Source organism: Macrobrachium nipponense, chromosome 4 (assembly GCF_015104395.2).
Source record: "Macrobrachium nipponense isolate FS-2020 chromosome 4, ASM1510439v2, whole genome shotgun sequence".
NCBI classification, from domain to species: Eukaryota; Metazoa; Arthropoda; class Malacostraca; order Decapoda; family Palaemonidae; genus Macrobrachium; species Macrobrachium nipponense.
Window position 1 is genome coordinate 19,763,357 of NC_061100.1, and position 21,814 is coordinate 19,785,170.

Consider the following 21,814-nt stretch of genomic DNA (forward strand, 5'->3'; position numbering starts at 1 on the left):
CTGGTGCCCCAGCATCTCAACCATCTCCACTTCCTACGCTTATCTCGCCGGCCTTCAACCCTGCTTATGAGGCTCAAGGCTACTCTCAACCGAGAGGGTAGGGCGAGAGGTTACTTTCGTCAGCGTGGCGCAGGAAGGGGCACGAGGAGTAGACAGTTCAGAGGAGGGCGTGGTGGCCAACCCGCCCATCAGCAATGAGGCTCCCCCAGGTAGGAGGGAGGTCTGTTCCTCTTCCGCACAGGTGGGGGTTCAGCAATTGGGCACAGAGCATAGTGTCCAAAGGATTAGGCTGGAGTTGGATCAAAGATCCTCCTCCAATCAAATCATTTCATCAGGTACCGTCAAAGGAATTGATAGATTACGCGGAAGAACTCCTTCAGAAAGGAGCTATTGCGAGAGTCAAACATCTAAAATTTCAAGGGCGCTTATTCAGCGTGCCAAAGAAAGGCTCAACAAAAAGAAGGGTAATCTTAGACTTGTCAAAGCTAAACTCTTTCATTCGCTGCGACAAGTTCAAGATGCTTACCCTCTCGCAAGTAAGGACCTTACTTCCGCGTGGAGCCGTCACATGCTCCATCGATCTTACAGACGCATACTATCATATCCCTATAGCCAGGCACTTCCGCCCATTCCTAGGATTCAGGCTAGGAAATCAGACATTCTCATTCAAAGTGATGCCCTTCGGTCTGAATGTAGCCCCAGGGTATTCACAAAGATAGCAGAAGTGGTTGTACAACAATTGAGAGCTCAGGGAATCATGGTAGCGGCATACCTCGACGATTGGTTGATCTGGGCACCAACAGTCGAGGACTGTCTCAAAGCTACCAAAAAGGTAGTTCACTTTCTGGAACACTGGTGGGGTTCCAGATAAACAAAACGAAATCCAGACTTACTCCGGAATCTCGTTTTCAGTGGCTAGGAATCCAATGGGATTTGTCTTCCCACAATCTATCAATTCCATTGGCCAAACGGAAGGAAATAGCAAAATCTGTCAGGCAATTCCTCAAATGCAAACAAACGTCAAGAAGAAAACCAGGAGAGAATCCTAGGGTCTCTTCAGTTTGCTTCGGTAACAGATATCCTTCTGAAAGCAAGGCTGAAAGATATAAATCGAATTTGGCGGTCAAAAGCAAACTCCAAATATCGAGACAAGTTGTCAGTAATTCCACAGATCCTTCGCAACCAACTACGGCCTTGGTCAAAAGTAAAGAACTTAGCCAAGAAAGTACCCCTTCAATATCCCCTCCCAGTGCTAACCATTCACACGGATGCATCCCCTGTCCGGGTGGGGGGGAGGGGGATACTCTCAGTTCAAACAGGTTCAGGGGACTTGGTCAGTTCAATTTCGCCAGCTCCACATAAAACGTGTTGGAAGCAATGGCAGTATTTCTTACTCTGAAGAGACTGCTTCCCCCGAAGAAGTCATCATCTAAGGCTAGTTTGGACAGTGCAGTGGTAGTTCATTGCATCAACAGAGGAGGTCCAAATCCAAACATGTGAAACCATGTCATGATAGCCATCTTTGCATTAGCAAACAAACACAAATGGCATCTGTCTGCCACTCACCTGGCAGGAGTAAGAAATGTGATAGCAGACGCTCTGTCCCGGTCAGTTCCTCTGGAATCAGAGTGGTTCTCTGGACGTCGGGTCATTCCTCCGTGGGTAAGCCGGAGGCGTTCCCAGGTCTCCAAGTGGATCTTCTCTTGAAAGTCCTAGACAAACTAAGGTCTTTCAAAGGGATAGTAGCTCTGATTGCACCGGACTGGCCCAAGAGCAACTGGTATCCTCTTCTCTTGGAATTGGGTCTCCGACCTCAACGGATCCCCAATCCCAAACTATCACAATCAGTACAAATGAGGACTGTGTTCGCTTCCTCAGGAACTCTCCAGACCCTAACTTTATGGACTTCATGAAGTTTGCGGCTAATAAAGATGCTGACATTGATCCCACAGAAAAAAAAATATTCTCTTCCCTAGAATCAGTAAGAGGAGAGTCAACCATTAGACAATATGACTCAGCTGTTAAAAAAAATTAAATAGCATCTTTCTTGAGAGAATCGAACACTACAACCATGACAGTTAATTTGGCTATATCCTTTTTCAGATCCTTATTTGAAAAAGGTTTAGCAGCTAGCACGATTACCACTCATAAATCGGCTTTGAAGAAAATCTTTCAAGTAGGTTTTCAGATAGATTTGACTGAATCTTATTTCACATCTATCCCTAAAGCCTGTGCTAGACTTAGACCTTCCAGAGGGCCTACTACAGTTTCATGGTTCTTAAATGACGTCCTCAAACTAGCTTCAGATACTGACAACTCATCTGTTACATTCATAATGCTCCTGAGGAAGACATTATTCTTATTAAGCCTAGCCATCAGGAGCTAGAATTTCAGAACTGTCGGCTCTATCCAGGGATGCGGGTGTCATGTGGAATTCCTCCATCAGGAGAAGTTCTACTTGCTCCGGATCGTAGCTTTTTAGCCAAAAATGAAGATCCTCTTGCAAGGTGGGCCCCTTGGAAGGTTATCCCACTTCCACAGGATCCTTCTCTCTGCCCAGTATCAACTCTTAGAGCCTTTCTATCTCGTACTTCTTCTAGATCCTCAGGTGCTCTCTTCATTGAGAGAAAAAAGGTGGTTACTTTATCAGTTAAAGGCATTAGACAGCAAATCCTTTACTTCATTAAACAAGCCAACCCTGAGTCATTCCCAAAAGCACATGATATCAGGGGAGTATCCACCCCTCAATTAATTATTTCCAAACATATGAACTTTGAGGATCTTAGAAAGTATACTGGATGGAAATAACCGACAGTCTTTAAACGGCATTATTTTAAAGTCCTTTGGAATCTTTAAAGTTTTCAGCAGTAGAACAGCGGGAAACATAGTTTCCCCTGATACTGTTTAGTAGTTGTAGTATAGATCCAGGTCTAATTTCCTTTCCCTACCTACATCAACCAACATGCCTCACCCTATCGTCAGGCTACTCAAACATCATAGCCTTAGCCGTTGTATCATATAGTGGATTGTCCCTTATTTTTTTGCTAGGGACATCCACATTGTACTGATAATGTACTTCAGTGTACCTACCCTTATTTTTTATGCTAGGGTAGGACACAATATGTTTGTATATATTCACCATTTTATGTTTATGATGAACTTCAGTCACAATGTGTTTGTATATATTTTGAAAATTTTTGTATTGTATGATGGATTTCAGTGTACCTACCCTTATTTTTATGCTAGGGTTAGGACACATGGGTGTATATTTTATAATTTTAATTTTGTAGTTTTGTTAAGTAAATCCCAATTTATCCTTATTTTACATGCATCTCTGTAATTTACTTTAATTACCATTTAAGTACTTTAAGATTACTAACATTTTATTATTTTACTGTTAAAATAAGTTAGTTTAAGTGCTTAATTTGTATGCTGTAATTGATTTACTTATATATATCCATCATTTTAAATGTTTTTCATTGTTCCCTTTTCCATCTTGTCTGTTTCTCTGGTACTCTTTCATAGGCCGACACGAGCTGAGCCCAGGAAAGGGATTTGACGAAGGAAAAATCTTATTTCTGGGTGATTGGTCGTGTCGCCCTATGAAACCCCCCCTTTTTATGGTTTGTTTTCCCCCCCTTGCAGGACAAGATGTATTTAACTGTTTTAATTAAGGATGTCCGCTAGGGGCGCTGCTGTCCGTGGCGGTCCTCTAGTAGTAGTAGTAGAGGCTGCATCGCCCGTTGGTATCAGCTCTCTCTGGGGGGATTCTGATAGGAAGTTCTAATTGGTGTTTGGCTCTGGGTAGTGTTCCACACTCGCCCCTTTATCATACCGACACTTCTTTTTAAGAGTGAGCGAGTCAGTTTTACTGACATTTCTTAATTTTGTTTTTCTCTGTAATTTTAGGCTAATTTTACCTAGAAAGAATGATATTAAGGATACTTTCATAGGGCGACACGAGCCAATCACCCAGAAATAGATTTTTCCTTCGTCAAAATCCCTTTTCTGAAGTCCGACAGAATTTTAAAAACTTCCGACACACGCAGTGGTCGGCCAGGTGGTTAGTACCCATTCCCGCCGCTGGGAGGCGGGTATCAGGAACCATTCCCATTTTCTATTCATAATTTTTCTGTCGCCGGTGCTGAAAACACCTGTTTTCAGTACCTCCGTCTTAGGATTTTGGAAACTTCATTGCCGCTAAGTATCCTAATTGTCTTTTGATTTATTTACTTGGATTTGTGGGATTTGTGGCTAGGCATACGCTATCTTAAATTGATTTGAATTTGATTCATTTTTGCATAAAATATCTGAATCTAGTTAGGCTAGTTTCAGAGGGGCGGGGTTGTCTGCAAAGATAGGGTGTGGCTACCGAAAGCTTCGGTAGATCCGCACTTGGTATGCACGAGGGGTATGGGTCTTGCTTCTTTGTTGAGATTTGTCATGTAAGGAGTGTGAAAGACTTTGTCTATTCCCGTAACGGAAAGAGTTGTTGATTCTATATGTACGCAATTAATCAAGTAAACATGTCTAATTATTCCCGTAAGGGAGACGTATGATTCGTATGTACGCAATTAATCAGTAACAAAAGTCAGGGTAGTGAACCTGCTAACCTTCCTGTAGACTTTATTTTGCCTAACCCTGTAGTATGGCCTACGGGCTATGAATATGTCTACGAGAGGTGCTCGCTCTCCTTCATTGCTGTGAAGTGCTACTTCTGTAATTGTTACTCCTAACCCTGCATTGTTGCCTTCGGGCCCTAAGCAGTGTCTGTAGAGGAATTGCCCTTTCTCTGATACCCTTTCGATTCATAACTTAGAATCGAAAGTGCTTGCTTTAGAGAGTAAAAGTGAAGTGCAGAAGTGCAGTGATACCCCTTGTGTAGTGGAGGGTGCGTCAGATCGGCCTCGTTTCGCCTCTAGGCCTTGGACCTCTGCTTGACTCCCAGGACCCGGGGAGGGAGCATGTCGAAAGCCTAAGGAGGGTTACAAGGAACCCCCACCGATCTGGCGTGCCTTCGGGCAGTTTTCTGATGAAAATCCCCAGACTGCCAAAGTGCGTGCGCGTGCACGAATCCTGAAAGATTGCTTCTCGTCCGCCGAAGCGTCCTCCCCGTGGAGGGGTTGGAGCTTTCGGAAAGACTCGCGCCCTCTAAATAGAAGCTTTATAGAAGAGGACGCTTCACGTCCTCTCTCTCTCTCGTTATGCGTTTAGTGAGAAGTAAGAAGGCGAACGTCGCCTGAACTCGTGTCCGTCTTTCCACGAGAAAATACGTAAAAGAAGTCATAGTAGCAGGAAGCTTTTGAGAGCGGGCGCCCAAGCCAGGCTAGGCGCGCGGGTGCAAGCCAAGCGCGCGCCAGTGGACGCCGAGCGCGCTCCAGTGGACGCCGGAGCGCACGCGGCCAAGTGGACGCCGAGGCAGTGCACCAGCGCAAACGCCAGGTGTGTCGCCTGGCTGAACATTTCTGTTGAACTCTTCAAGCTCTTGTTTCAGAATTGGGCCTAAAGAATTTTTACCTCTACCTTCGGTGATACCTTCTACCTCACCTGCAAAGAATGTGAAGTAGCAGTGCTTCGGAGGAAGCTTAAAGTGAACAGACAACTTCTTCTTCGAAATCCAGCAAGACATCGGGTTTCGTGAATTCAAGAGGTCTCTGTCAATTAATATTGCTTTTCGCATAGGTGGATGGGGTTAAGGAAAGCTCAAGGGAAGATCTCGTTTGCTCTACCGCAACCTTTGCTATTCTGCCAATAAATTTAAGTTGCCACTACCGCAGTCAAGACTTTGCGATAAGGCAGTTACGGGTTATAAAGGCTCGATGTCCTGCACGTCAGGGCTCTCGGCAACGTTCAGTAGGATTCTTGCAAAGGCACTCATCAAAAGGACGCTCTTCAGGAAAGCGCAAGACAGGACTTCCTTTGCCATACTGCCAATAAATTTTAAGCTTTAGCAGGCATTAGTTGTGATATGGGAGAGGAAGCTGGTTGGAGAGTTTCTTCCTCTTCCCAGGATAATTTTGCAAGCTTTTTAGCCCATCTGAAAGGGTTTTTCAGATGATAGATTTTGTTAGTTTCTAGTCGGGACTACGCTGCCGAATTGAACATTGTCGTTCTACCTGCCGTAAGCCCAGTCTCTTAACAGGATTCTTGCCCCTTCCTCGTTTGAGACGGGAATCGGTGCAAAAATTAAAAATGGCTCGACTTCCTGGATTACGTTTTGTCAATTTAGTGACTTCCCCCATTGACAATATACTATCGTTTTGTCAAGTAAGTGGGTATCCCCTCATTGACAGAATCTCTCTTTGTCCCGTAAATGGGTTAGTTCTCATTGACAAACATCTCATTGACTTGATATTGCGTAAGCGAATAAGCTCTTATTGACAAGATTCGGAAGAGCTCTCATTTGTCATTCGCAGACTCGTACAAGAAATAGACTTGTAGACTACGTCAATGAACGTTTATGTCCAATAACATAAGAATCTTGAGCTGACTGCTTCGATTCTCTTAAGTTTTGTTCATGAAACTTGCCTGTCAGATATGTATGTAGCTGTATTTCCGAATTCAGCTATATATATGTCTGCCAGGTAAGTATGAACAAACTTTATTGTGATATAATTTCATATTTTGCCTTGCGTTATTTTTACTTCTGGTTGGTTCAAGGTCATTATACGCTTGCTGTAGTTACCTCTTCGGATGGCAACCGAGAGGTCTATTGTCTATTTTAAGGACATTTAATCGTTACTCCCTGCAGCCTTCAGGAGTTTCCGATTTATCTTTTACCGTTGTATGGTAGTGTTCTGACGACACAAACGCATCTATATATTTAGCGTTTTCTGTTTCGCTTAAATATACCAGCTTGAGAGTCTTTCTGCTCAAAAAATAGCGGACCTATTTCTTCGTAGAATAGGGTAGCTGGCAACCCAGACATAAAGTTAAGAGACGACGTTCGTAAGCTGCTGGCTGCTGCTGTGTCTGACTGTCCAACCGAGCCAGTAACAGATCGTGCGCTGTCATACGCTGTAGGTTACGTCTCTCTCTCCTGCGGGATTGACTGACTAACCGTATCTCTGTGCTGGCGGTTACGTCTCTCCTGCGGAATTGACTGACTAACTTGTATCATCTGTCCTACAATCACGGACTTTAGCCTAAGATTGTGGGGATTTCTTACGTGAATGAATAAATGTTGCATTCGTTTTGCCCTACTATGTTCAACAGAGTTATCTCTTAATCCTTTCGGTGCTCGTTACCGCACGGTATAGAACTACGAGTCTACCGCAACATTGCACTTTTATATGCTCTCTTGCTTAGGCAAAGCGCAGCCTTATTAGGGAAGTAAGCATACTCGGGGAGGGAATGGATGAGCTTGCTGGGGTAACCATTTCCTTCCTGAAGAAGTTGTTTCCGAATAGACTGCAATTCAGACCACAGTTTTTTCCTACCGGGAAACTGAAATATTATTCAAGATCTAGGAATGATTCTGAACATCTCTCAGTGCGTCATGATAGAAAGAAGGTGCCGGACATCTGGATAGAGTTTCAGATGTCCTGGATCTTAATCTGAAAGGAGTAAATGCAATTCGGTCGTCCCTCCAGTCCTCGAAACGAGTTTTTTGGAACCAGTGGTTCCACATCAACTCTGATTTTCCACAGCTCTCTCATTTCTTAACAAGTATCTTCTCTTGGTCCCTGCTCGAGTTTACGAGAAAGAGCCTATTATAACAACAGGCGTAGAATGTAACGATCCTCTACAGGTTCGTTACAGGATTACAAAAGTCCGTTCGAATCGTCTCGATCGACGGCAGCAACTATTCACTTCCGAGTGGAATCTTTCTTTAGAAGTAAGTTGAGAGTTGTGTAGACTTCAGGGACGCCCTTTAATTCTTCTCTTCGATATGTTGAGGACGAAGAGGCTTCTTCTTCTCTGCTCCCTTATTCTAGATCCGGGATCGGTACCATTAAACGCCATCCTATGATATTGAACGGGAATGGATGTTTAGTCTCTTTTCCCCTTTTTCAATCGCTTAGGAAATGTAATAAGAGGATTTATGACGTCACAGGGAGCGACAATGACGCTGATCGCCCCATGTTGGCCTTCAGGGATCCTGGATTCACAGAGGTCACATACTTCCTAGTTCACTTTCCAAGGACCTTTTCCGAGAGAGTCGGTCTACTCTAACTCGAAAGGTACCTATAACCTCTCCGCTCTGGAGTCTGACTACGTTCAGACTATCGAGATGTTGACAGGAATAAGATTACCGTCTTCCATTTCCGTCTGAAGAATGGGATAAGCTGGCAGTCACAACTATTAAAGAATATGCAAATATGTTGTTGACGGCCTTTGGGCTCAGAGATTTGCGTCTGTCAAACAACAAAGCCCTTCACGATCTTTGAGTTCTGTGGAATCTCGAAACTCGCTCACCATCTACTTTTTGTCTCACCTGTTTTCTCGGAGTCAGACACTCGTGCGAGATCAGGCGACATATAGTAGCCCTGAGTTTCTTGTTGACGAAGGCGGTTGCGTTTATACACCCCCGATGATCGTGTAACATGAGACCAGGTTGGACTGTCAGGCATTCTTCCTTCGGGACTGAATCGCCTTTTTGCTCCTCGCTCCTTTCTCCTGGCACCAGAAGCTCGAGTCAGGAGTTGATTCACTGACGACGTTGGGTTGCGTTGATACACCCCCAAGGTTTGCTTAGATTGAATCGCCCAGGCAGTCCAGACAATCATCCTTCAGCGAAGATAGTGCCTTATGGTCTTCAGGGTACAGCCTTGCTGTCCTTGATTCGTCTGACTGGTCAACTGGTCGGTCACCTGACTTTAGTACAGACGGACTGACTGTGCATGTCCAGATCGAAGCTTTCAATATGGAACTTAGACGTAGTCTGAAGTTCTTGATGTCAAAGCATTCGAACCTCTCCTACCTGTTAACTTCTTGCATGTGATCAGGAAGGCCTTCTTCTAACCACCCTAGATACGACAAAGAGGGTTAGTGAAATTTTAAGCCATCGTCAGAAGTTTTGGCTTTAGAGAACACAAGGCGGTGTGCTCTCTAAGCCTTCCGTTGTGGCCTAAGAATGGAAACCCGTTTTGTCCTTGGGCCAGGAGCTTGGAAGCAAGGATGGCACAAGTTAGTGGGCAGGAGCCAGAGAGAGTCCTGTGCCCTGTCGGGTCTCTCAAGTTTTATCTACATAAAACCCAAGAAAGTCGAAGTCATTCGGGCAATCTGCAGTGTTCCGAAAAAAGACCAGACTTGCCCATATCGAAGAACACCCTGGCTTTAGTGTTAAGGAGTTCTTTCAAAAAATGCTCCTTCATTGTGTTTGCACAAAGATTTGAAATCTTTTTATCTGAATGCTCACGAGGTGAGGGCGCGGCCTCGGAAGCATTTCAACAGAGCATGGCACTCAGCAACATCCTGAGTACCATGTTTTAGCGAAGCAACTCTGTGTTCACTTCACACTCCCTGCGAGATGTGAAGATGGCATATGAGATCTGCTGCTCGCTAGGGCCATACGTGTCTGCAGACACAATCTTGGGGGCAAGAAGTACCACTCATCCTATCCTGTAGAAAATGGTTAGGAAGAGCTCTTAATTTAGTTGTTGAGTCGCCGACAACGGCGACTTCTTAACTCTTAAGCCTTAGTTAAAACACCTTAAACTTTGGCTAGGTTGGTCAGGTGGTGATATATATATATCTATATATATATATATATATATATATATATATATATATATTTATTTTACTTCTTAGCCCTCATGGTATGGTCAATATGGTCTAGTCACGTCGTGGTCTCGCCCCTGTTGACAGATCATCTGGAGTGCACCAGCTATATAGGTCTCTACCTCGCTGGCAACTCTAGTAGCACAAGCAGACTTACGTGGCAGTAACCACGAAGCCAGCTATGCTAACAGGTGGAACCAAGATGTAAATCATCTGCATGCATTTGTTTCCCAAAATCCTCCTATTCTGTCCCTTCCCACCTCCAAAGGTGGGATTCAGCTATATATATATCTGACAGGTAAGTTTCATGAACAAAATGATATTGTTATGATACAATAAAGTTTGTTCATACTTACCTGGCAGATATATATAATCAAGTACCCACCCACCTCCCCTCAGGGGACAGTGGAAATAAAAATTATGAATAGAAAATGGGAATGGTTCCTGATACCCGCCTCCCAGCGGCGGGAATGGGTACTAACCACCTGGCCGACCACTGCGTGTGTCGGAAGTTTTTAAAATTCTGTCGGACTTCAGAAAATACAGCTATATATATATCTGCCAGGTAAGTATGAACAAACTTTATTGTATCATAACAATATCATTTTTGTAATTAAATGTGTGCCCGCAAATGTAACTGATGTTCGTCTGTCTCTCTCCAAAGGATTGAAGTGAATACCCGTAGGCTAAGCTTTGTTTGTTCATGCGCGAACAAACCTTCTGTCTTAACAATAGGATCATTTCTAGCGCCTCGCTGGATCTGGTTAAAAACAGATGAAAGCAACTAATCTTGTGATATCTGGCAACGCATGCATAGATCGGGTGAAGAATTGTCAAAGACCATTCACTTATGCCAACGCGTCAGTCTTTTCGTAACCGCTTGGGTGAGTGTGGTGGTTAACTTCTCTTGGCCTTTACTCGGTTCATTGCCTTTTTCGCTTGTGTTTAGTGTGTGTGTGTGTGTTTGCTGATATTATGGGTTCTTCTGCTCCTTCTTGGCCTCGTCAACATGTGTGCCCCAGAATTCCAAGTTTTCCGTGTTATCTTTTTTTGGCTTCGGTGGCGACCGATCCCCAAATCACATGTAGCAGGTGCCGTTTTAATTTTTGTACTATAACAAATCCTTGCATGGAATGCTGGGCATGGCTTGGGGAGCAGTGGAAGTCGTTTTATAGCACGAGAGAGCATTGGAGGGTTTTGACTCTTCCTTCTTGGGAGGTTTTTCACCTCTTCCCGATGCTTCATTTGCTGCAGTATCCAACCCCCATGGTGGTGTTGTTCCTGTGTCTCCTTCCTTTTCTTCCATTGATTTGTCGCTGGAAGTGTCGGGGGGCCACCAGGCTGATTTTTGTAGTGTCGCCCCTTCTTCTTTGGGAGTTGATTTGGTTCCCAGGAAGGGGGCCGCTTTTTCATCACTCTCATTTGTTCCAGAGTCGGAGGCGTCCAAGATGGCGGCGATTTGGAAGACGCTTGAGCTAGAGGGTACCCCGTCCTTGGAGGGGTTGCTTGCGCACCTTATAGAGGCTTGTTACCCCCCCTCCTCAGGCTGGTCAGACCATCTCCCCTCCTCCCGGCCCCGTCTTTGTGGGTAGCCGAGGTTAGCCATCTTGTATTGCTCTGCCAGTGACTGTTGCCACTTCTTTGAGTCGGAGGGAAGCTGTGACGTTAGCCCCGTTGATGATGTCACGGGATCCGTCATTGTGTATTCCTCCGCCAGTGGCGTCTGATTCCCCTTCACACCAAGGGGAAGCCGTGACATCACTCCCAGTCGTCTCCTCTGCACTGCCTCTGTCAATCGTGACGTCATCTCTGCTGCCCAGTTTGCTACATCTCCCTTCCACGTCATCGGAGCCTTCTCTTGCAGATCGGTCTGAGATTATATGCCAGGCAGTGCTTAAGAGGTTGGACTCTGTTTTGGATGATAAGTTGGTTGCCTTGTTGGCTGGGAGGATTGTAAGGAAATGCGTTGCTTTGTCCCCACCTCCTGCGAAGAGATCGCATGAGAAACCAGTGCTGTCTTCCTCTCCCTCTTTCCCCTCTACGCCACGTCGTCATATCAAGCGTTGGAAGGCTAAGGACTTTGCTCTTTCTTTGCCTACGAGGGAGGAACAATGCGGACGTGTTCTTGAGAGTGTTGGTGTATCTTCCCTTGTGCAGTATGCAGGGGCTGCTTTGTCTTCTGCATTGAATCGTGGGCATGTTGCAACCTCCCCCGTCTGTGCACATCGTGAGCGTGTTGCTACCTCCCCCGTCCATGCACATCGCAAGCATGTTGCAACCTCCCTTGTTCGTGCACATGGTGCAAGTGCTCCTTCTTCTCCAAGGCCTATTTGTCGCCGTAAGGATCTCAAGGCGCCTGTCAAGAGGTCGAAGGTGGTGAGCTCGAATTTGGTGCAGCAGAAGTGTTTGCCTGCCCTACTCACTGGTGCTTCCAAGAGTTGATTCTGGAGGATTCTCCTTTGATCTCGAGTGTTCGGGATTCCTCTCCAACTCACATTCGTAAGTCTCCCTCGCCCATGACCATTCACGGACATGTTAATGAGTCATCTGTTGGAGGAGAACGTAGTGATGTTCCTAGTGTTATCGTTGGTTTATCTCGGGAGCCAGCGAGTAGACCCAGCCCAGACAGGTTAGTTGGTGTTTCGGGCTGTTTGGCTGCTGATCCTTCCGTTAATTTTAATGGGGAAGGTGCCTTAAAGGAGCCTACACATCCTTCTCGTAAGCGCCTCAGTGGCGTGGTTGGTTTGGTGTTTGCTTCTCACCTCGGTGGGCACGGGTTCGATTCTCGGCCATTCCATTGAGGAGTGAGAGATGTGTATTTCTGGTAATAGAAGTTCACTCTCGACGTGGTTCGGAAGTCACGTAAAGCCGTTGGTCCCGTTGCTGAATAACCACTGGTTCCATGCAACGTAAAAACACCATACAAAAAAAAATTAAAATAATAAAAATAAAAAATCCTTCTCGTCGTCAGTCTCCGTTGCCGGAGCAGGGGGAGGGAGACACGCAAGAGTTTTTGTCTTCCTTTTCAGAAGTTGTTGATCTCATTTGTGGGTTTAACAATTTGGAAAGTAGGACTCAGGCTCAGTCATCTTACACACTTCTTGCTTGGAAGCCTTGATGGGAGCTACCCAGGATCCCAAATCATCTCTTCAGCTTCGCTTGTTGGGGCACGTCCAGTCGGTCATGCATAAGGTTAACACCTCTCTTTTGGACTGGGATGGTTTGCTTCGCTCTAGGGGCTCTGCCAAGCTACTAACCCCCCCTCTCATGAGCATAGGAAGTACGTACTATGCTACGAACTCTGCTTTTTTGATGTCGCATCATCTTAACCCAGACGTCATTCGCCTGAAGCCTGGATTGACTTTGGAGCAGGTGAGGTCGGTGGCTCCGTCCTTGTCTCTGCAGGATGCCTCAGCATTGGAATCTACGGCAGCCTCTATGTTGCAGATGGTTTCTTGGCTGGACTTCTGGTCTGTGGTCATTGCCAAGATAGCTTCTGACAGGTCCCCAGAAGGTTTGGTGAGTGCATCCTCGCTTGCCAGTCTTTTGCTCACCTCAGTGTTAATTTATGGGCTAACCCTCTGCTGATTAGAAGAGACGCAGCTTTATCTAGGATGGGGAGATCAGTTGAAACAGAGTCCTTGCTGGCATTGAGGAACGGAGATCTGTTGGAGTCCCAATATTTGTTTCCTCAGACCGAGCTCGAGAATGCAATAGACTGGCGTCGGGCTGACGCCAGACAGACTGGTGCGGCAGGCAGTGTCTAAGTCGGAGTCTCGTCCTTGGAGACATCCGGCTCCTCCTCCTCCCCCTGTCCAGCAGCAGTCAAGAAGATCGCCGCCTGGTAGGCTGTCGAGGAATTCGAGCTCGGCAGGGCCTTCCCGTTCGACTCAGCCTAGGTCAGAGGATCAACGTCCCTTTCGCTCTCGTTCCTTTAAGCCAAGAAAGGGCCCAAAGGGCAGATGTAAAGGGGGCCGTTGGTAAGTTAGGCGCCTCTCCTTCTCCTGCGCTGTGGTTGGGGAGGTTGCCTGGTAGGCCATTGGGCCAACTGGCAGAGTTATGGGGCAGAGAAGTGGGCGGTAGATGTCCTGCGGGTGGGTACCTGCTGCTATTCGACTTCTCTCCTCCTCTGTCGGACAAACTGCAGCTCAGGAAGGCATATCCTCCAGATTCTCTTAAGTTCTTGGCTCTTCGGGAGGAAGTGCAAAAGATGCTGGACAAGGATGCGATAGAGAAAGTGGTACGTCTGTCTCCGGGGTTTTACATCTTGGTGCCCAAGGCGTCGGGAGGATGGAGGCCTGTGATCGACTTATCCACCTTGAATCACTTCATCAGTAAGACACGGTTCAAGATGAAGACCCTGCGCTCAGTGTTGGCAGCCGTGAAGGAAGGCGACTTCATGCTGTCGATAGACTTAAGGGACGCATACTTCCAAATCCCTGTTCATCCGATGTCCAGGAAGTTCCTTCGCTTCTCTCTTGGGGACAAGGTCTTTGAGTTCAAAGTCCAATGTTTCGGGCTGACAACAGCCCCTCAAGTGTTCACAAGGGTCTTCTCTCATGTGTCAAGTTGGGCCCATGCTGAGGTACCTCGACGATTGGTTGGTCTTGGCAGTTTCTAGGGAAAAGCGCTGCAGGACAGGGATCATCTACTTCAGTTCTGTCTGGAACTGGGTATCGTAGTCAACCAGGAAAAGACGAACCTCGTGCCCAGTCAAAGGATTCTCTACCTGGGCATGGTCATCGATGCGACAGTGGCAAAAGTTTTCCCGTCGGATCAGAGATTGGAGAAGTTGCGGGTGGTGGTGCACGACTTCCAGTCGGAACCACATAAGTCAGCTCATCAGTGGCAGGTTCTTCTGGGAGTGTTGTCTTCCCTGGAGAAGCTGGTCCCTCTTGGGCGTCTTCATCTTCGGTCCCTGCAATGGAGACTGGGAGAATTCTGGTCTCTGGGGGGGGGACTCACCCCTGTTAAAGGTTCCTCTGTCTCTGGAAGTGAGAGAAGACCTTCGTTGGTGGTTGGACAACCAAAATCTTTTGAAGTGTGTCCCTCTGCGCTCTCTTCCACCGGATTTCCTTCTGTTCTCAGACGCCTCTCTTGCAGGTTGGGGCCTCATTTAGGCGGCCTCATTGCTTCAGGCGTTTGGAGTTCGGAGGACAAGCAGCAACATATCAATGTCTTGGAGTTGAAGGCAGCCTTCCTGGGTCTGAAGGAGTTTCGGGAGAAGGTAGAAGGTCATTCTGTCATTCTCATGTTGGACAACACCATGGTAGTAGCCTATGTGAACAAACAGGGAGGCCTGGTTTCTCATCAACTTCACGCCTTGACCATCGAGGTTCACCAGTGGGCAGTCAGCAATTCAGTAGAGCTATCAGCCAGGTATATCCCAGGCAAACAGAATGTGGTCGCAGACAAACTCAGTTGTCAGGATCAGATCCTAGGCACAGCGTGGTCCCTTCATCAAGTGGTAGCAGACGAGATTTTCCAGGTTTGGGGGGAGACCCATGCTGGAACTTTTTGCAACTCGCTTCAACAGGAAGCTGGAGATATTCTGCTCAGTAGTCCCAGATCCTTTAGTATTAGCAGAGGACACATTCCAACATCCCTGGGACAACCTGGAGATGTATGCCTTCCCTTCGTTTTGTTTGATCCGTCAAGTTCTGAACAAGCTAATGAGTTCACAGGGTCTCAGGATGACTTTGGTAGCCCCTCTGTGGCCTCAGGCAGAATGGTTCCCAGATCTGCTGTCGTTGTTGTCAGAGGTTCCAAGGGAGATTCCCCCTTGGTGACATCTGTGTCAGCCCAATGCAGAAAGGTTCCACCAGTCAGTAGAATCCCTGGCTCTTCACGGTTGGAGGCTATCAAGTATCTCCTCCAAGCGAGAGGCTTTTCTCAGAGAACAGCAGGGCATATGTCCAGCAGTCTCAGAAAGTCGACCTCTGCGGTTTACCAAGGCAAATGGGCGATCTACTGTGATTGGTGTCGTAAACAGGGTTTTTCTCCACTCGCAACATCTATTCAATGAATAGCAGACTTTATAACCTTCCTCAGAGACGAGAAACGTTTGTCCGTTTCTGCCATTAGAGGCTACAGGGCGGCCCTGAGTTTGGTGTTACGCCTTAGAGGTATCGACATCTCCTCTTCCTGGGAACTTTCCTGGCTAGTTAAGGGGTTTGAGCAGTCGAGTTCTCCTAGAGAGCTCAAGCCTCCGATGTGGGATGTTTCCTTGGTTCTCAAAAGCTTCACTAAAAGTCCATATGACCCCTTGCGTCGCTCATCTGACAGTAACTTGACGCTCAAGACAGTTTTCCTACTGGCCTTGGCATCTTCCAAGAGGGTAGGAGAGCTCCACAGTCTGAGTAATGATGTGAAGCACACCAGGGGTTGGCGGTCGGTGTCCTTCGAATTTGTCCTGGAATTCATGGTCAAGACCCAAAATCCCTATGTGCATGATGACAGGTTCACTTCGTTTTCCATCCCATCACTGAACGACTTTGTAGTTGGTGATGCTCAAGAGCTTTTGTTGTACCCTGTCTAGGCCCTGCGTTGCTATCTTATAAGGACGCGGCGCCTTAGACCAGGCTGCCGCAGACTTTTTGTTAGCACAGGCTGTACGAAGAAAGGTGTTTAAGAATACTATTTCTTTTTGGACACAGGAAGCCATCAGACAGGCATACTTGGCTCTTGATGTGCAGGCTAGAGTGCATGATGTTAGGGGTATTGGTCCCTCTCTGGCTTTCAAAAAGAACTTGGCTGTACATAGAGTGCTGAGCGCTGGTACTTGGTTGCGCCAGTCCACGTTCACCTCTTTCTATTTTAAGGATGTTGCCCACAGATCTGCAGACACGTTTTCCCTGGGTCCTGTGGTGGCTGCCCAACAGGTTATGTAACTCATAGTTGCCCTTAGCATGGCACTTTTGTATCTTACCTAAGATGATTGTGTGGATGAGAGAATGAGTGAGTTGGCTGGTCTCCTTCTTTCTCCTGTACCTTTCCTTCTTCCTTCGGGCGGGTTAAGGAATAGACACGCCATTCGCTGGACTGCTCTGATACAGGTGGGTAAATTAGTCATAAACCCTCTATTCGGTAGCATATGCTCCACTCCTTGGCAAGGAGGAGTTGAGAGTAGTACAAACCCTGGTGTGTTGGTTTGGTATTGGACAGTCAAAGTTTCTCTTTGGTTCCCTGTACAATGGTTCTCCCATATATCATTGTGCATCACTCAGGGTCTGAGTGCTTAGATATCAGTTTATCTAGTTTCTCAATGGGCTTCAGTCCCTTTCCAGAAGTCATTTCTTCTGGAAGCTGGACTGGTGGGTAGGCCCCCATCTGGTTTAGGATGTCTTGTACCTCCCTCCAAGTATGAGTCTATCCTATTGTTAAGACCAGATCCAGGTAGGGGCTAGAAATTATTCTATTGTTAAGACCTCAGGTTTGCAGCTATGAAAAATACAAATTGTCTTAGAAAATTTCTCATTTTAAGGGCAGGCTGTGTTTCTGATCTCTTTATTCATTTATTTATTTGTATTCATTTATTTTCATATTTATTTATTTATTTATATTTTAAGTAGTGCATGGTCTTTAATCAGGAATAGAGGGAGTGTGCAGTAATTTTGCATGGTTATAATTTCAATTTAGTAAGTTTTTTACAGCACAACTTAAAATTTAGTTACCATATCTGAAATAGTTCAGAAAAAGCTGCCATTTGATTCAGTATTGACCACTCTAAAATGATCCATAAAAATCTGTTGAATATACCTATTACTGAGATCATTGATAATTGATATTTGTTTTAGCAGTCAGGCTAATTTTATATCCTGTTTTGTGTATTGAAATTATAGTTTTTCATGGTTTTGTGATTTGTTGCTTTCTGGGCTGTAACAAAGTTACTGGTGTGAGGAAGTGTAGCACTGAACTTGTTTATCTTGTCATTGCTCAGTTTTGTCGTTTTTCTAACCCAGCCTTGAATATACCTCCACACAACTGGTTTGCCAGGTACTAGTTGCAGCTCCATTATGTCTTTGTTGGATAACAAGCCCCATTCTCTGTGCCCCTTGTGCCAAAAACAGCAGTGTTCACCTTATTAAACATGTGAAGGATATGAAAGTGGGATGTAGATGAGAGGTTTTCCTTTGCACAAAAAAGGCACCCCCCAGCGTTTGACTTCCCTGGTCTTACCTCAAGCCCCTTGCCAATTATGGAGCAGGAGTTTGTTGGACAGCGCTCTGGCACTCATCATTCCTTCTCCCATTGTTGCCAGTATGAACCATGATATTGGGAAAAAGAAATCACAACTGGTTAAGTTTTACTGGGTTCCATCTAAGAAGGCAGTTTATCTTTGGATGGAAATAGACACTTTGACAACTTTTGTTTGTGTTTCAGCAGGTAGTACTCGAGACTTTTGACAGTCCAGAGTCTCTGTGACAACCAAGTCCTCCAGTCAGGCTATGCATGCTCTGCTGAGTTATCTGTCTTTGTCATATAAGCTGATTATCAGCAGCTATTTCAGGATGTGGTCCCTAGAAGTGTGCTTCTCGAAGTGTTACCTGTACTCTTAGAAAATTCCTTCAGAGTTCTAATGATGGTAGGTCCCAGTCCTGGTCACTGATGCTTCAGTACCTAGTTTAGGAGCTCACTCCTCCAGTCAGCAAGTTGGAATCAGACAAAAAATTTGACATCAGCTTCCTGGAACTGAAAACAGTGTTTCTGGTTCTTCAGTGTGAGGCAGTAAAAGTCCAATTTTAGTTATATTTGACAACTATCACTGTAGCTTACCTCAGGTTTGGATGTTTTGTGTGATCTGCCTTTGGGATCTTGTGTGGGCAGAGACCAATGAAGTTAAGGCCAAGGTTCATGCTAGGCTGCCGGAATGGAATGTCAGAATGTTCAGAGATAGGGATGCATCCTCAGAAATGTGGAGACTGGAGAGGGAGACACTTCTGAGAAGGCGGATGTAGAGTAATTGGTTTGTACACGAACAAAATTTATTTTTTGTGTGAAAATTTTGATTCCTTTATGAAAATTGAATGTTTGATTATATTAAACCATATGTGCTCATACATCGTTTTTCAATGTTAGTTGAGTGAACAGTCTCAACTTCCTTGTGTGCCAAGTTGCCTGACGTTCTTTATAGTTTTGGCCATTTGTGCAGTCTAAGACAAGGTAATAAACTTGCATTAATAGACTGTTTTACTGAAGTGCATATTTTGATTTGAAATACACTGCTAAAGAAACTTTTAATAAATTACTTAGGCCATAGTTTTCATTGTTCATGATGTAAGATAATGGATAGATAACCTTATCTTTGTTGCCCTTGTAACCCCAAGGAGTTGGAATATGAAATGGTCTTGCACATTGTAATTTTTTCAATTTTCTCTTAAGTATTTCTGTTTACCTTGACAGATTCATGTTAGTGGTGGCCGTAATGTCATGTCGGTAACCTATGGAGAGTCGGACTATGTCCAAGCTATGCCAATAGGTAAGTGAAATATATAATTTTGAGTTTTACTCAACCATCAAGACTTTAGTTTATTTATGTTCTTTCTGAAAGATAGTTGATCTTATTTATGTTCTTTCTGAAAGATAGTTGATATGTATTATTCTTTTGAGTTTAAAGGAAAAATTTATAATACGGGTTTGTGATTTATGTATAAGGATAGGTTTCTAGTCTAGAAAAAAAAAATTAGAATTTAGTTACCCCTAACAACAAGGCTAGTAGGAGTTGATGGATGTTTACACATCTTTTTATGAGGAAGCAAGAGGTCTCAAGAATGGGAGAACAGAATTTTATGAAACATTGCAGATATATTTATTGGGAATTATTTGAGATGTTTAGTTTTGAGGAGAAATTAGCATCGTTCACAATGTGTGTTTACAAAAGCCATCTCACCTAGCATCTTTAGTCAACTAATGAATATATCAAATTTTCTCAAATTCTGCCCTCCTATTCTTGAAATGTACTGCAAATACATACATGAACTGGATAATTTGGCGTTTAAATACTTGATAGGTGGCTGCATATTTGAGTGGTTTTGGTCGAAGCCTGCTGAATGTTCTTATTTTTTTCAAAAAAAAAACTTTTCATCTCTATAGTGAAATTGGATTTTTTTAATTGATTATTTCCTGTACTTGGTACCAAGCTTATTCTTAATCAGGTTGCTATTACACATTATGGTGCATACATTTTTTTTGTTCATTTGCAAATAAAAAGTGTTTTTTTTTTTAAATAGCCTCTCATACTACTTTATGGACACCTAACCCAATAAAGGCAATACATTGAATAAAGTCATCAGTGAGAAGACAAGAATTCAGAATTTTTTTTAAGTTCAAAAATTTTTAGCAATTGCAGTGGTGACTTGTGTAACACACTTGTTTTATCATTTCACTTTATATGCAGATTCCAGACATGTCAATCCACTTGCAAAACAAAAGAGATTAGATGTCTGAGATAGCCAGCATTCTTATGTCTGTAAGTTGATGGTTGGCCTTGGCACCAGCCGCCAGTTAAGCCTCTCCCACTTTAAAAGAAAAGTACGACCCTTCTTGAAACTGTCTCCTTTAGCTGTTTAAGTTGAACCTTTAATTAAATATTTAAAACAAATAGCAACAAGCACCTGTTCGTATACGAAACAAACCTTTGGTCTTAACATTAGGATAATACTAGAGCCAAGCTGGAAACTGGTAGAATTAGTAAAAAAAACTTGTGAGATCCAGGGACTATTAGCATCTGTATCAGGTCATGGGGTATTGTAGTTCCCAGAATGCCCTTGGCGTCCCGTGACCTATCAGTTACTTTCCTACCACCTTTAAGATAGGACGTGATTACTTTCTATCTGGTTAAAGCTGGTTTAGTTTGCCTGTTTGTTCATGAAACTTACCCGGCGGATATATATATATATGTAGCTGTATTTCTCCGAAGTCCGACAGAATTTCAAAACTCCCGGCACACGCAGTGGTCGGCCAGGTGGTTAGTACCCATTCCCGCCGCTGGGAGGCGGGTATCAGGAACTATTCCCATTTTCTATCAGATTTTCTCTGTCGCCGGTAATGTAAACACCTGTTTTCATTACCTCCGACTAGGATTTTGATTCTTCATTGCCGCTTAAGTATCCTAATCATCTTTAGGATGATTGACTTGGATGTGTGGCTAGGCATACGCTATCGTAATTTTAATTAACCTTTGTTTAAGATGTCTGAATCTAGTTCGGCTAGTTTCAGACTGTGCTTTCAGTTAAATCCTCACTTGGTATGCACAGTGTGTTTAGAGCATGTTTCTTTATTGAAAGATCGATGTAAGGAGTGTGAGAGTTTGATTGATTCCGAAGGGAAGACATATGATTCGTATGTACGCAAATTAGAGCGTGATTGAATCAGGGGGTCTTCCTCAAAAAACTGCATCAGTAAGCAGAAATCAGGGTAATGAACCTGCTAACCTTTCTGTAGACTTTGTTTTGTCTAACCCTGTAGTATGGCCTACGGGCCATTTGGTTATGTCTAAGAAAGAATGCCTTTTCTGTTATTGTGGATTCCATTCGTATTTTGGAATTTAAAGTGCTCGCTCTCCAATCAGTGTTGTGAAGTGTAGTGCCCCTTGTGTTGTGGAGGGGGCGTCAGATCGGCCCTATAATGCCTCTAGGCCTGGACCTCTGTCGGACTCCCAGGACCAGGGAGAAGGACATGTCGAAAGCCGAAGGAGGGTTACGGGGAACCCCCACCGATCTGGCGTCCCTTCGGCAGGACCTGTTGACGCTTCCCAGGCTGCCAAAGATCGTGCACGTGCACGAATCATGAAAGATTGCTTCTCGTCCTCCGAGGCGTCCTCCCCGCGCAGGGGTTGGAGCTCTGGGAAGGACTCGCGCCCTCTAAAAGAAGCTTTAGAGAAGAGGACGCTTCACGTCCTCTCTCTCGTCAGGAGGGAGCGTCAGATCGGCCCTATAATGCCTCTAGGCCTGGACCTCTGTCGGACTCCCAGGACCAGGGAGAGGGCATGTCGAAAGCCAAAGTAGGGTTACGGGGACTCCACACTGATCTGGCGTCCCTTCGGCAGTACTTAATATCGATAAGCGTGACAAAGATGCAAGATGTCGCACAG

The 21,814-nt window shown here is 44.9% G+C and overlaps 1 protein-coding gene across 2 annotated transcripts in view; it reads left to right on the forward strand.

The window, feature by feature from the left end:
• LOC135210751 (phosphatidylinositol 3-kinase regulatory subunit alpha-like) overlaps nt 1–21,814 on the forward strand; it is a 584,655-nt gene that overhangs the window by 59,183 nt on the left and 503,658 nt on the right. For both annotated transcript variants that reach the window (XM_064243583.1, XM_064243584.1), the window contains one exon: nt 19,126–19,201. In XM_064243583.1, coding sequence (XP_064099653.1) covers nt 19,126–19,201 — 76 coding nt within the window. The remainder of the gene's footprint in view (nt 1–19,125; nt 19,202–21,814) is intronic.